The sequence below is a fragment of the Cyprinodon tularosa genome, unplaced genomic scaffold, assembly GCF_016077235.1.
Source record: "Cyprinodon tularosa strain WSP-4 unplaced genomic scaffold, ASM1607723v1 ctg63, whole genome shotgun sequence".
NCBI lineage: Eukaryota > Metazoa > Chordata > Actinopteri > Cyprinodontiformes > Cyprinodontidae > Cyprinodon > Cyprinodon tularosa.
Genome location: NW_024039374.1, coordinates 1,244,643 through 1,258,164, shown reverse-complemented (window position 1 = coordinate 1,258,164; position 13,522 = coordinate 1,244,643). Strand labels below are relative to the sequence as shown.

Here is a 13,522-nt window from a genome sequence, read left to right as displayed (position 1 = left end):
GGTAATTTTATACAGCAGTAGACTCTTTTCCAGTCTAGGTAGGATTCTTGTTGACATTAAGAGCACTATTCTCTATTCTCTAACATTAAGCTTCAACGTGCGCAGCTCTGTAATAAACCAAGGAGCTAGCCTAAATAATTAGTTCTTCTTTTTCATAGGGGCTAAGTTGTACAAAGCAAAGTGCAGGGAAGAGGTGACCCCATCAACAAAATCATAAGCTTGTGAAGGGGAATAAGTTTGTTTGCCCTCTACAGTGTTGTTCAGAGGGGATAGAAAATGGAACGTATTTTATCAATGTTATTGCTGCATTATTTGATAATGACCTGCTAAAGTGAAAAATTCTTTGGGTGAGGGAGAACTCTGTTAAAGGGGAACAGCATTTTTTTTTTACATTTGGCCTTTGATTTTACGTTATTACATCATGTTCTACTCACCCATATTAGTTTTGTGTCATTTGGAGCTGTTCTGAAGATATTCCATCGGGTTATATCCAAGTAACATCTTCCTATGGGTAACGACTTGAAGGCACAAACTAAACTGTTCCTAATTTATTCTTTATGGTACGCCAGCATTCATAACAGGAAGATGTTATCTGAATATAACATAACGGAATATCTTCAGAACGGCTCCAAATGACACAAAACCTATATGGGTGAGTAGATCATGATGTAATAACCTAAAATCAAGGGCCAAATGTAAAAAAAAAAATACGAAATTCCCCTTTAAAGAAATGTTGAAGATTACTAAAAAGGGGTCAGAGAGGATAGTGTTGAAATACTGTTATTTATTCACAGTCAATGTAATATGTCAGAAAAAAGGTTGAAAGTATGAAGATGAAAATGTGTATGACTGGACATTTTGAACAAAGCCATTGTTTTCTAATATAACATTAAAGGTTGCATTTAAGCAAACACTTTCAATGTCAGAATTAATATTAAAATCCCTCACTATAATAAACTTGTTGGTATTTAGCACTAAATTTGATTTTAATTCTGAGAACTAATCTAAAAATTGAATGTAAGGATCTGGTGGATGATTCAGGGTTACAAACAGAATAAGGTTTGTTGCTTTACAATCTGGATGAGGCAAACTTAGGGTTGAATGTTTAAAATAATTCTAATTATTAACTGGCTCTGGACTAATCAGTAAGTCAGACTGAAAGATTGTTGTCACCCAGTTCCTCTCCCAGAATTTCTGGGTATGTCAAAGCTGGAATAGCTGGAGGGAGTTGCCCCGTTTCTGCTGACAGGTTTCTGTGAGACAACATGAATCAGTGTGATTATTGGAGATCAAGTCATTAACTTTTTGAAAAGAGAGGTTTATTATAAATAATCCACATTTAATTATTTAATGTTTTTATTCTCTTATTAGAGACATTGTGATTTCGTTGAGATTATCGTGATTTACTTATTAGATTTTGGCCATGGTTAAGACACTTGCAACCATTTATTTAGACCTCATAAAACATGAATGCTTTTTGCACTTTGCAACCTTTTCATAAAACTTTTAGATGGTATTTTATTCCCCAAAATAACATGATTTCCTTTCATACTTTAAAGCTCACTATATGATTGTAGATTAAGCTATTTGCACTGTTATTTAAAGCCTTAATGAGCTACAGAAAGTGAATATAGGAAGTCTTCCTGTGAAGAAGTAAAGTTTTTTGTTTTAAAATCCTTACTCTCATCCCTTTCTTTTTGTGTCCTGCAGCCATTGATCTGAAGAACGGTAGCGGCTCTTTGCTCAAGGGGCCGTACAGCGGGAAGGTCGATGTGACCTTCACCGTGTCCGACGCGGACTTCATGGAGGTGGTGACGGGGAAACTTTCACCCCAGAAGGTAACACACTATGCTTATATGGCTCCCTCCGCCATCTTTAAATCTTTTTCACCTCATATTTATTAATTCACTGTGATTTTAAATTGCCATTGTGACGCTGAATGACTTCCTGCAACTTCCGAATGGGCAAAAAGTTCATTAAAGGTACTGTAGCCGTTGATCCATAAATGTGTCCTTACTGATCTCATCTTGTCAGATAAAACATGGAAGTGGCGTTTTTTCATAGCTAGCTCTGAGAGCTTGCGACGCAGATAATCAATGGTTGCTGCTTGTTATGTCTGTTGCATCCCATCTGTCGGTGGGATTGGTCGTCACTGGGCAGAATTTCTGATTTCCTGGAGCTCTTGTTATTGATCTCAGGGCCGCATGTGTTTGTCTGTGGGCTCTTTGTAGAGAGTCACAAGCCTAAGCCCCTGAAGATCCCTCAGGTGGGGTTGTCTACACTGTTCTTTGATAAATGATCAGCTGGAGGAAGATTAGTTTATTGAGTTGAAAGGGAAGCTGCTTCCAGGTTCCCACCTTTGGGTTGATTTCGAGGGTAGGGGACATCATCAGAGGCTGGGTTAGATCAGAAGGGACTATTCCTCCTACCCGATTATAAGTGGGATCATCTTCATCCCTTTTTATTTGATTCCTGGCTTCATGCATTTACATTTGCTTTTCTTTTTAGGCGTTCTTCGCCGGCAAGCTGAAGGTTAGAGGGAACGTCATGCTGAGTGAGAAAATGGAGGTCATCCTGAAGGATTATGCCAAGCTGTGAGCTCCTCCGCTAACAAGTCAGATGGTTTCAGGAACCAAACCACACCGACTCCCTCCTACTTCTTTGTCCAAATCCCTTGAGTTTGGTGGCCATTTCTTTGCTCTCAAAAAAAACAAAAAAAAAAGTTACCCACTGAGACACATCAGGAATTAATTTATCCCTCATGAATTAATTTCCTCTGCTGTCAAAAAGACTTCCAGAGAGTTTCAAATGCAGATTAAATGAGTTGAATCCGAGCATAAGGTGGAGAAATGTCACATCTTTAGCTGCCAGAGTCGCTTCACTCATAGAGGTGTTCAGAATATTTAATTAAGTACAAATCCATAGGAGTCTTAATTGATGTCATGAAGCATTTATTCACTTTTTAATAAGTCATAACTTTAATTCATTAACATATCAGTTTAACTTTGTGAAATAATACAAATCTAAGGCAGGTATGATCTAAATCCTTATGGTCTAATTTCATGACTAAATGATTTGGAGGCTAATTCACCAAAGTCAGAGGCAGTTCTTTTGTGTCTGATACTTTAATCAACTTACTTCCTATATTTCAACACTGTTTGGTGCAATTTTATTCAATATAACTGTTGCTCTTGTAAAAAATAAAAATGATTCAAAATAAAGCTTTAGTAATGTATTGACCCAACTTTTTGTACATTTTATGTGCATGGTGCCATCTCACACAGATCATCTGAAAGGCTTTTGAAATAAATCTGTGCCATTATACAAACATATGACTTTGAGGACATGCATTCCAGTCTTATTCTGAGTGTTAGAGCAACAGGAGACTTTGAGGACACAAATGAACAGCACATACAGTTTGAAACAGACTCCATGAGGACGGCATGAGGGCCCGACCTCATGGAGATAAGGGTTGTGGTCACAGCCGTGCAGGTCGCCTGGCATTTCCTGAAGAACTCTGGAATTTGCAAATTTGCCATGGGCACATTGCTCTTCACAGATGAAAGCAGGTTCACACTGAGCACATGTGACAGTCTTGACAGAGTGTGGACACACCTTGGAGAGTGATCTGCTGCCTTTAACATGACCAGTTTGGCAGTGGGTTAATAATGGTGTGGGGTGGCATTTCTTTGGAGGGCAGCAGAGCCCTCCAATGCACGCCACAGGTAGCATGACTGCCATTAGGTACCGAGATGAGATCCTCAGACCCTTTGTGAGACAATAAGCTGATATGTTTGGCTCTGGGTTCTTTCTAATGCAGGACAATGCTAGACCTCATGTTGCTGGAGTGTGTCAGCAGTTCCTGCAAGATGAAGGCATTTAATGCTATGTAATGGCCCACCTGTTCCACAGACCTGAATCTGACTGAGCACATCTGGGGCATCATGTCTCGCTTCATCCACCGATGTCATGTTGCATAACAGACTGTCCAGGAGTTGGTGGATGCTTTAGTCCAGGTCTGGGAGGAGATCCATCAAGAGACCATCCGTCACCTCATCAGGAGCATGACCATGCATTGTAGGAACGTCATATGAGGCCACACACAACACAGCCTCAATTTTTTCCTGTTTTAAGGACATTACATCAAAGTTGGATCAGCCTGTAGTGTTTTTTTTTTCCACTTTAATTCTGCGACTCTAAATCCAGGCCTCTATTGGTTAATAAATTTGATTTCTATTGATTTGTGTGATTGTGTTATCAGTATATTTAACTTTGTACAGAACAAAGAATTCAATGAGAATATTTGATTCATTCAGATCTAGGATGTTATTCTAGTGTTCCCTTTACCTTTTTGAGCAGCATATATACTGATATTGGGAACATATCTTAATATGGACCAACCAGTGGATTAGTTTTTTAGTAAGTTTTCACAGCTGAAACTTAAATGAATAACAAAAGGAAGTCACAACCTATAGCTATGTCAATGATAAATGCACATAGTGGACAACTAGAGAGAAGTACAAGATAGAGAGGAAAAGTAACCTTTGTCCTCCAGCAGCCCAAGTCTATGGTAGCATAACTACACAGATGGTTCAGGATAATCTGAGCTCCTCTTACTATAAGCTTTCTCAAAGAGAAGAGTTTAAAGCCTCGTGTTGACAGTATACAGGGGTAAGCTTCAATAACTGAAATTGTGAGTTCTAAAATAGAGAAGCCTTTTGGAAACTCAAGGAACAACCTGTAAACGTTGCAGTCTGGGAGCAAAGTGCTCAGAAACAAAGAACAGTCAGATTTATTATTATATGATGCTTAAATTTTTAGAGCTTTGTGTGGGGGATGCTTAAATTTGGTTCAGATTTAACTTTGAGCCAATACCAATAGCTGAAATAGGAGAAATAGCTTGTTTCAGTTCCAAAGACTCTTGCACCTTATAGCTGCAGGAAAAATGTCACTGTAGCAGTGTCATTTGTTTTTTTCCAACTATAGAGGGTAAGGTATAAAACATTTTAAAGACTTGTTTTGCCGTTTCAGATAAGTGGTTCTCAAAACTTTCATATAATAATTAACACCTCTCTACATCGATGATGCACTGTAGTCATGTTATTATAAATATATGCATTTTTTAAAACTGGATGTTTGAAGCCGAACCAAACTGGAGGATGAAAAGTTTAGCTGTACTTGAATTGTCTTTAAATCTATTCATTCCAGCCTCTACTTTTATAAATTGACTACAATCTGTCACTCCTGTCAAAGCTACAGAGGCGAGATGTTTGTCAGTTTCCCCTCAGTCGCCTCCATATAGGTGAATGAGGCCCATTATGTTAGATATGATGATAGCCAGTAGTGACGGGCTTGCTTCCACCTGTGAGGTCTGCATGTTGATGTGACTCATGGTTTGGCCAGAGATGGGAACATTTGGCTTGTCTCAGTCTTAGTCATTTACAGATAAATTAAAGCTAATCAGATGCATCAGTCTGCATGAAAACAACCTTTACATGATTCCCAAGATTATTACTTGATATCATTAAAGTTTAAGTTGAGTTAAAACCCAAAACAGTATTTTGCAAAATTACAAACAGCACCTTGTTTCACATTTTTCCTTTATTTCAACAGGTTTTTGTATATAACTCAATGATTTACAATAGAAAATTAGACTTATTACTTCAAGTTCACATTTGGAAGATTAAAAGAGGAGAAAACAAGACTAAATATGATCAGTTCAATTTTTATTTAGGTCAGATATGTTAGTTTTGTGCAGCAGCTGCAACATGAAATAAAATGCAGTGAAACTGCAGGATAAAGAAATGAGCGGTTTTTGGTTAAAGAAAAAAAAATTATTTTATTGTTCAGTTTCTGTAAGAAAACACTTGCCTGGCTAAGATAAAACTGACCTTCCTCTTCAGAGCTTCTTCCAAACATTCAGATTTGTGGAAAGCAAACAAAGTAAGGGGGAATCTAAATTAAATGATCCTTTTGAGAAGTCTACACTTCGTATTTCATAAACATACCCGTCTGTACAGAATAATCCTCCTAAAGTGAGTTTTAGCATCACCCAACATTTATCTACGACTAGTTGAGATTAAAATAAGCTCAGTTTTCTGGATGTTTATAAATATATACAGAACTGCATTTAATGTGTTTCCATCTAAAGTTTTTCCTAAGATAGTTTATATCTGATATAAGCTTAAAGAAAGAAATTAATTCTAAGATAATCACAATCTCAGGAAATGCATCATGTTAAACATCAACCAAGATTATATAAGCAGAGATGCACCAATCAGTTGGCCATACTTCTGATCCCCCACAGTAAATTAAAGCAAAACTAAGAACTCCTCAGAACACCGCATCATTATGCAGCATTTACAGTGATGCACTTTTCTTTGGAGTTAAAAAAAATATCTAATAAATGTTTGGCGAGATCCTGTGGTGCATAAATAAGAAAAATGTTGCATTTAATTGGCTTTGTTGGCTTTAAAAACGACAAACCTGCGGCATATTTTCTTTCCTCTCATATTTTATAGTCCTGAGAGAAAAAGAGAGGGGAAACGAGCGAGGAGGGGGGGACAATGAGAAATTGGTACCGGCCTAGAAAAGCCTGATCGGTGCATCTCTGGATAGTTTTCTGAAAGAAAAGTGCTGCATTTGGATGAAACAAGGAGACTGATGATTTAACACTAAACCAACATAAGCACGTCGGCAGAAGGGGATTGCACTATTCCTGGAATAAAACGAGATTTTATGTTAAAACAACTTCCCCAGTTGAGCCTTACACCCCCCCCACCCCTCATTGTCAACAGCAAGGTTTCCTGCTACATCTTCAAAGGAGGAAAAAATAACCTGTGGAGTCCAACATCAACAAAAAGCTTCAATAAATTAAAGCTACTTTGTGCAACAGAGTCTCAACACTATAATCAACACATGGAATACAGTGTGCCGATTGGGCAGAAGGAGATTCAGAGGATTAAGGTCACTTAATGTTGATTATAACACCAATGGTTACATTTAGGCCAGGATAAACAAACACCCCCATTATTATTATTATCATCCTACCACCTCTAACCTGCCTACTGTAGTTATATGCATTTGAGTACATATAATTAGCTTCATTTATCTTATGTGCAAATACAGACAGCAACTGGTGCAGAGATGAGGAAGAGGCCGCCCTTTCAGAGAAATATTTGCTTTCTGACAGAGATGGGTGATAGAAGAGGGGCTTACAGAAGTCTCTTGATCCCCATTTTATCATTTTATGCTTGGAAGAAAACCATTTTATATCAATGTTGTTAAACTGATGCATTTTTATAGCAATTCTATATATTAAAGAAATTATAAAGAAGCTCATATCTTAAGTATGATTTAGTTTGAGTGAAATCTGCAAACTGTTTTAAAGATAGACAAATATTGTGTGTAATTTTTAGACACATGGGAATAGTGGTTTGCTATATAAACGTAATTACGCTTGCAGAAAACTAAAAGGTCAGAGAGTTTGGTTTGGTGGTTTTAATACATCTAAAAATGTGATCGGTTCTATTGACTGTGACTCAGTGGTTCGGTCACACTACTTATCGTAACCTTTAAGTGTAAGAACAGTTTCTCTATTTGAAAGGAAGAGAATCTAAAATCTATTGCAAAAAATAAAAAATCCTTTTACGACCTACTAGAGTGCTACGCCTATATGTTTTTTAAAATTTTATTTTCATTGTTTTTTTTTTTTTTTTATGTAATCCAGGTTAGGATCAGTTCATTTTCAGAAATGCGTCACATTTAATCAGAAATCTGAAACAGTAGATAGACTTTGGATGATACAAACCAAACAGAGCGCCGGTCCACATGACTGCAACTATACAGCTGATAAATGGATAAATATTGTTGTAAAACTGTTTATGGTTTCTCCCTGCCGATACTACCTGGCAACAGCAGAGGTAGAAGCTGCTATCTGTTGGGTTTTCATCCAACCAAACTATCAGAAAGCAAAATAACATTTCCCTTTAAAGGCGACCTGCTATTTACCTCCAACTTTATACGATGAGTTTGAGTCCAGCTGGAGAGGAGCGCCCAGTAAAGTGTGATGCAAGATAAGTGACGTGGAAAAAACAAACAAATGGCATCTGCTGGCCTCCAATGTGCTGCCTGATGGTCCTCGGCTCGCTCGGCTCAGCTCCTTCCCCACCAAACATGATGGGTTCTGTCTGGCCCCGCCCAGTTCTCGTACATCAGAATTCTGTTGAATCAGAACTCTGCCCCATAAACGGCCGCCTCTTGTTCTTTACACAAGCCTTAAACAGCAGATACAGTTTCCACCATCTATAAAAAGCTCCTGTGCTTGGTTGCCCGTCAAGACAAGATTTAGGTTCATAAAAAAAAAAAAAAGAATCACTGCAATGACTGGTTTGCACGCCGCTCCGTTCCTCTTGGTTCACTGCGGCCGTTTTCCTTCTATATGAAGAACTTGACGTCGCTCTTGGGGCTGCTGCTGTTTTCCGCCACAGCAAAGCGGTTGGGAAGGTTCCTCATCTTCATGGTTCCGTCGGCGCCGCAGGAGAAGATGTGACTAGATGGTCCCACCTCGATCTGCATCACTCCCGTCCCGAGGTTCCTGAACAGCGACTGGCGGGCGTGTTCGTTTGGAAAAGTGTAGAGGAGGCCCTGCGTGGCTAGACTCCAGACCTGGGAGGAAAAACAAAAGTCATGTTTAGAAACACAATTCCAAGCAGCTTGATGCAACTGATCCTTGGAATAGAACCGTCCGCCTGCTGCTACGTCCCCCTCTCATCTGAAACTGAACCAAGCTACAGTACCAGCTCCTACTAGTTTACCCTTTGATGAACACGGCTGTTTTTAGGACAGCAGGATGACAGGATGCTCCTCACAGGAGTAGAAAAGTAGTCAAACCCATGATCTCTTTCCCCATTTTGCTACATTCAGTGATTTAATTGGAGAATTTAGGTCATTCAACACAAGTGAAACAAAGACAGTGAAGTGGAAATAAAAATAGGTAAAAAACCAACAAAAATGAAAAGCCAAAGAAATCAATCACATGTTAGCTGTCCTCCCTGTTAAACTAGACATTTTATCTTACCTTTTTTCTTTGTCCTTAAAAGACCCGATCAATAGAATGCATGACTAATAAATTAAAGCACCTCACCCTGCAGAGTTACCGCGAGCTTTCTTGGTCTTTGTGAAACTATTTGTTCACTAAAACAGGGAAATTATTTCATAAAACCTACAGCTTGTCTTTATTCTCTTTTTAATTAAGGGCAGATTTTCCCTTTTAGAGGATTTCCTAAACATATTTGTGCTCCATTTTATAATTATGCACTACTTTGTGTTTGTCAATCAGATAAAAGGCAAAGCACCTCCACATTCAGTTTCAGCTGCATTTCTTTCAAACGTTTCTAAGCAAATGACCAAAGTGGTTTCCCTTCAGTCTCAGCAGTTATCCAGTTGTGCTCATGCTCTTTTTGAAGCTCAGTTTCCCTAATGTGATTCAAGTGGCATTAAAGTACTCCTATAGAGGAAAATCTTCGGCAGCGTGAAAAAAAAAAAAAAACAGGACAGAAGCCTCAGAAAACAAATTTTCAAAGAAGAGACTGCAAGTGAAGGAGCACGAGGGTAGCAGCAATCTATGGGCTTCAGAAGAGCATGAGCCCTCAGAGGAGACCAGTCTTCAAAGTCCTTTAAAGGTTTAGAAGGACAGTTCTGCTTTGATGCCTTTCTGTAGCTCTTTGCATCAATGCAGAACCGTATGGACTGAGACAGTCCAGGCTAAAGCATGTAGAGAGCTATAAAGAAGCTGTTTGGAGAACAAAACGGAGAATTGAAGTAAAGCTACGGATCAATAAAGGAGAAACTGACCTCACAGACATTATACCTGCAGAAACTAACCTGATGGACACTCTAACATTTGCTATACAGAGGCGTCTGAGATCTGCTGGCATGCATGAAGTTTTTACAGTTAACCAAGACTTGAAATGGGCTGCAGTCATTAGTATTCAACCCACTTTCCTCTGATATCTGTTAATAAAATCCAGCTCAACCAATTTCCCTCAGAAGTGAACTAATTAGCAAACTGCGACCACATGGGAGTAATGTGATTTCAGCAGCTCTTTGAAGGCCTCAGAGGTTTGTTAAAGAACATCAGGGGAATATTACACAGATACTGCCTTTTAACCCACAGGAAAAAAAAAAACATCTGCTACCTTCAAATATATATAATAAAACAAAGTTCAATAATTTAAGTTAGAATGAGGATAAGTTAAAGCTTTAAACAAGCGGTTAGATCGACCTACACGTATTTAGCCAAGGAGAGTATTACAAGGAGAAGCAGCCAAACATTCACAGCTCAGTGGGACAAGCCGTTATTAGCTTTGCACTCTGCAAAACTCTGTAGTCTATGGAAGAAAACTTTCCTGTAAAATAAAATGTACATTTTGGCACAAGCATTGCAGGAGGCAGTGTTTTGATTAGATAAGAACAAAACTTAACTTTGGATCACTCGTTGTGAAACATGGAAGTGGCAGCATCATGATTTAGAACAGAGAAGCTGGCCAGGGCAAGATGGAGATGGAATAAGGTATAAGAAAACCTGCAAAAGACTGGGAAGTTGACCTTAAAAGAGAACTGCAATAGGAACAGTTTATATTAAGCCACATTTAAACAAGAACGGTCTATTCCAAGTGATTTGTTTTGTGGGGGAACTGTATTCAGGCTGCAACTAACGATTATTTTGCAAATCAATTAATCTGCAGATTATTTTTTCAATTAATCGATTACTAATCAGATAGTTCCTAAAAGAAGACTTTTTGCAAAATTAAACGAGGTGAAACTAAAACTTTTCCACTTCAGGAGTTCAGGATAGAGCATATTGGCAGAAGAAAAAGTTTTTCATCTGAAGTTCAAAATGCTTACCGTATTTTCACGACTATAAGGCGCACTTAAACGTCTTTTTTTCCCCTCAAAATGTGCGGTGCGCCCTATGGTGCGGTGCGCCCTATGTGTGTTGTAACTGCGACTTTTGAGACCACCTCATTGAGGAGATGATGAAAGAGTGGCTGAATGTAAGGAGACCAGGTGTTTTTTTTCCACACATCACCATCGCTGTTAATATGTAACTCCATGCGTGCCCATCTCACAGCTGATGTGAAAAACATGGGGAAACAAATTAACGCTGTGCTCGCTGTTCAACCGCTCGACATCGGTGTGAACCGGACCCAGCAGGTGCAGCAGAAGCAGCGAGTTTACATGCAAAGTCAATGGTTGAAGCGCGTATAGGTGCAGCAAAAGGTCCCGCAGCGCGTTTTGAGCAGCAGGTGCAGCGCGTCGGGAGCGTTTAAGCATCTGACGCACCGCCAACGCGCTGCTGCTGCTCGAGATGGAAAAATCGAAGTTTTGCTGCTGGAAGCGCCGCATCAACCAATCAGAGAAGCTGATCTCGGAGCTGACAGCGAGACAGACACAGCGCTCTGATGACATATGATATTAACGCAAATGGAAAAGGCTGGATGGATGAGAAGATGATGAAAGGCAGGTGTATGTGAGGAGACCAGGTGCTTTTTTCCACGCATCACCATCGCTGCGTGCCCATCTCACAGCCGATGTGAAAAAAAGGTGAATCAAATGAACGCTGTGCTCGCCGTTATCCCGGGGGTCTGACAAAGGAACTTCAACCGCTCGACATCGGTGTGAAGCGGCCGTTCAAAGTAAGGCTGCGAGCGGCGTGGGAGCGATGGATGACAGACTGAGACCACAGTTTCAGGATAAGTGGAAGGCAGCGCCGGGCAAGTTACGCCACCGTTTGCGGATGGATTGTAGATGCTTGGAATAACGTGTCTGCTGGCTCTGTTGTTCAAGCTTTCGCAAAAGCCGGCATTATTTCTGAGGAGCCGCGCTGCACGGAAAGTGACTCTGACAGCGAAGAAGGGGAAATTGGCATGTCTGATTTAGCGCAGCTGTTTAATTCAGAAACAGAGGATGATGACTTTGATGGGTTTGATTAATACTCTGTAATAAATACTTGAATAAAGCACAATCATACTCAGGTTTGCTCCCGCTCTATTTTTCTACCTGAAAACTTAATTCAACAGCAGGCTCTGGGCGCGTCTCCTCCTCTTCACCGCGGTGGCTGGCAGGTGTTTTTTCATCTAAATAATCTAAATCTTGCAGCTATATTTGCTGTGATCAGGGGGAATAAAGTAGTTTTAATATGTTTTTAAGTGAGAAAGGCCACCTGAAAACTTAATTGCAGTCAGTTCATCCAGATTATCTATTTCTGTCGGAGGCGCTCAGACCCCCACATACCAGCGGTGCACCGACAGCAGAAATCCCTTCAACAGCAGCCTCACCGCGGCGGCTGGCAGGTGTTTTTCATCTAAATAATTTAAACTGCAGGCACCAGGATACCGGTAATAAAAGCGAACATATTCCGTCGGCAGGTTTCAGGATTTTAAGTTAATTTAGGAGTAATCACAGCGCTGTGTCATCTGCGATGTGTCTGTCTCATGGCCAGCTCGCAGGTTTGATTAATACTTTGTAATAAATACATGAATAAAGCACAGTCATACTCAGTTTTGGGCCCGCTGTATTTTTAAATACGCAGTAGAGGTATTTAAAGGTAGTAGAGGACATGTACCTGTATATAAAAAACGCGCCCTATAGTCCGGTGCGCCTTATGTGTGTGTTAAATACAGAAATGGGACACATAACGGAGAGTGCACCTTTTAGTACGGTGCGCCTTATGGTCGTGAAAATATGGTACATATAAATACCTTTTTAAAATCATGGTATAATTACTGTTCTAAGTGGGTCGCTCTGTCAGCTAAAGAAATGTTTTAGAGTCTATATGGTCCAGTTAATGATTAATCGATTAATAAATTAGTTGACAAATATTTCAATAACAGATTACTCGGATTAATTGTTTCAGCCCTAAATTGCATGCTGCTGGTTCTGATTTTTAGAGAAACGAAGACATTAAAGAAAAACCTCCCAAATTATAAGTTTGGTTCTGTCACAGATTGGCCAAAATGGAAAAGACATCAAGACCAAAATCACTCAAAGGAACTAAAGTTACTTTGTGCAAACAGCGGGAGCACTTTATTATTTGATAAAGTATTTTATACACCAGTCTAAAAATATGTGAGCTTATCTCCCAGTTCCTAGTCTGTCATCAAACTCATGAAAAGCTTCTGCATGCGCAGATTAATCGGGAACTTTTCAGATAGCTAGTATACAATTAATGACTTCACATCAGGAAAACGACAAAGAGCTCTGAAGCTTTTTCCCAGCAATAATGCAAAGTAAAACGGGTTTGAATTGTTAATTGTGTTTGATAGATTGGACACCAGGACAACACAATGCGCTCATCCTTTAACAGCTGTGTGATCAGCACCAATGCAGTCAAATCAGAAGATTAAAGACCTCATCTCTCGTTCTCTCTGGAACTATTTAAAAAAAACTAAACAAGGGCCTTATTTCTAGTGGCACCCACTTTCACCTTCGACATAAGTCTCCATCAGTCACTGCTGTC

General features: G+C 39.5%; 2 protein-coding genes across 2 annotated transcripts in view; one reads left to right on the top strand and one right to left on the bottom strand.

Moving 5' to 3' along the window:
- Positions 1-3,244, top strand: part of hsd17b4 (hydroxysteroid (17-beta) dehydrogenase 4) — a 33,563-nt gene extending 30,319 nt beyond the window's left edge. The window contains exons 24-25 of the mRNA XM_038308116.1: positions 1,711-1,838; positions 2,509-3,244. Coding sequence (XP_038164044.1) covers positions 1,711-1,838; positions 2,509-2,598 — 218 coding nt within the window. The 3' untranslated portion in view covers positions 2,599-3,244. The remainder of the gene's footprint in view (positions 1-1,710; positions 1,839-2,508) is intronic.
- A 4,443-nt stretch (positions 3,245-7,687) lies between these two features.
- LOC119798582 (dmX-like protein 1) overlaps positions 7,688-13,522 on the bottom strand; it is a 79,190-nt gene continuing 73,355 nt past the window's right edge. Inside the window, exon 50 of the mRNA XM_038308125.1 lies at positions 7,688-8,667. Within this exon, the coding sequence (XP_038164053.1) occupies positions 8,437-8,667 (231 nt within the window). The 3' untranslated portion in view covers positions 7,688-8,436. The remainder of the gene's footprint in view (positions 8,668-13,522) is intronic.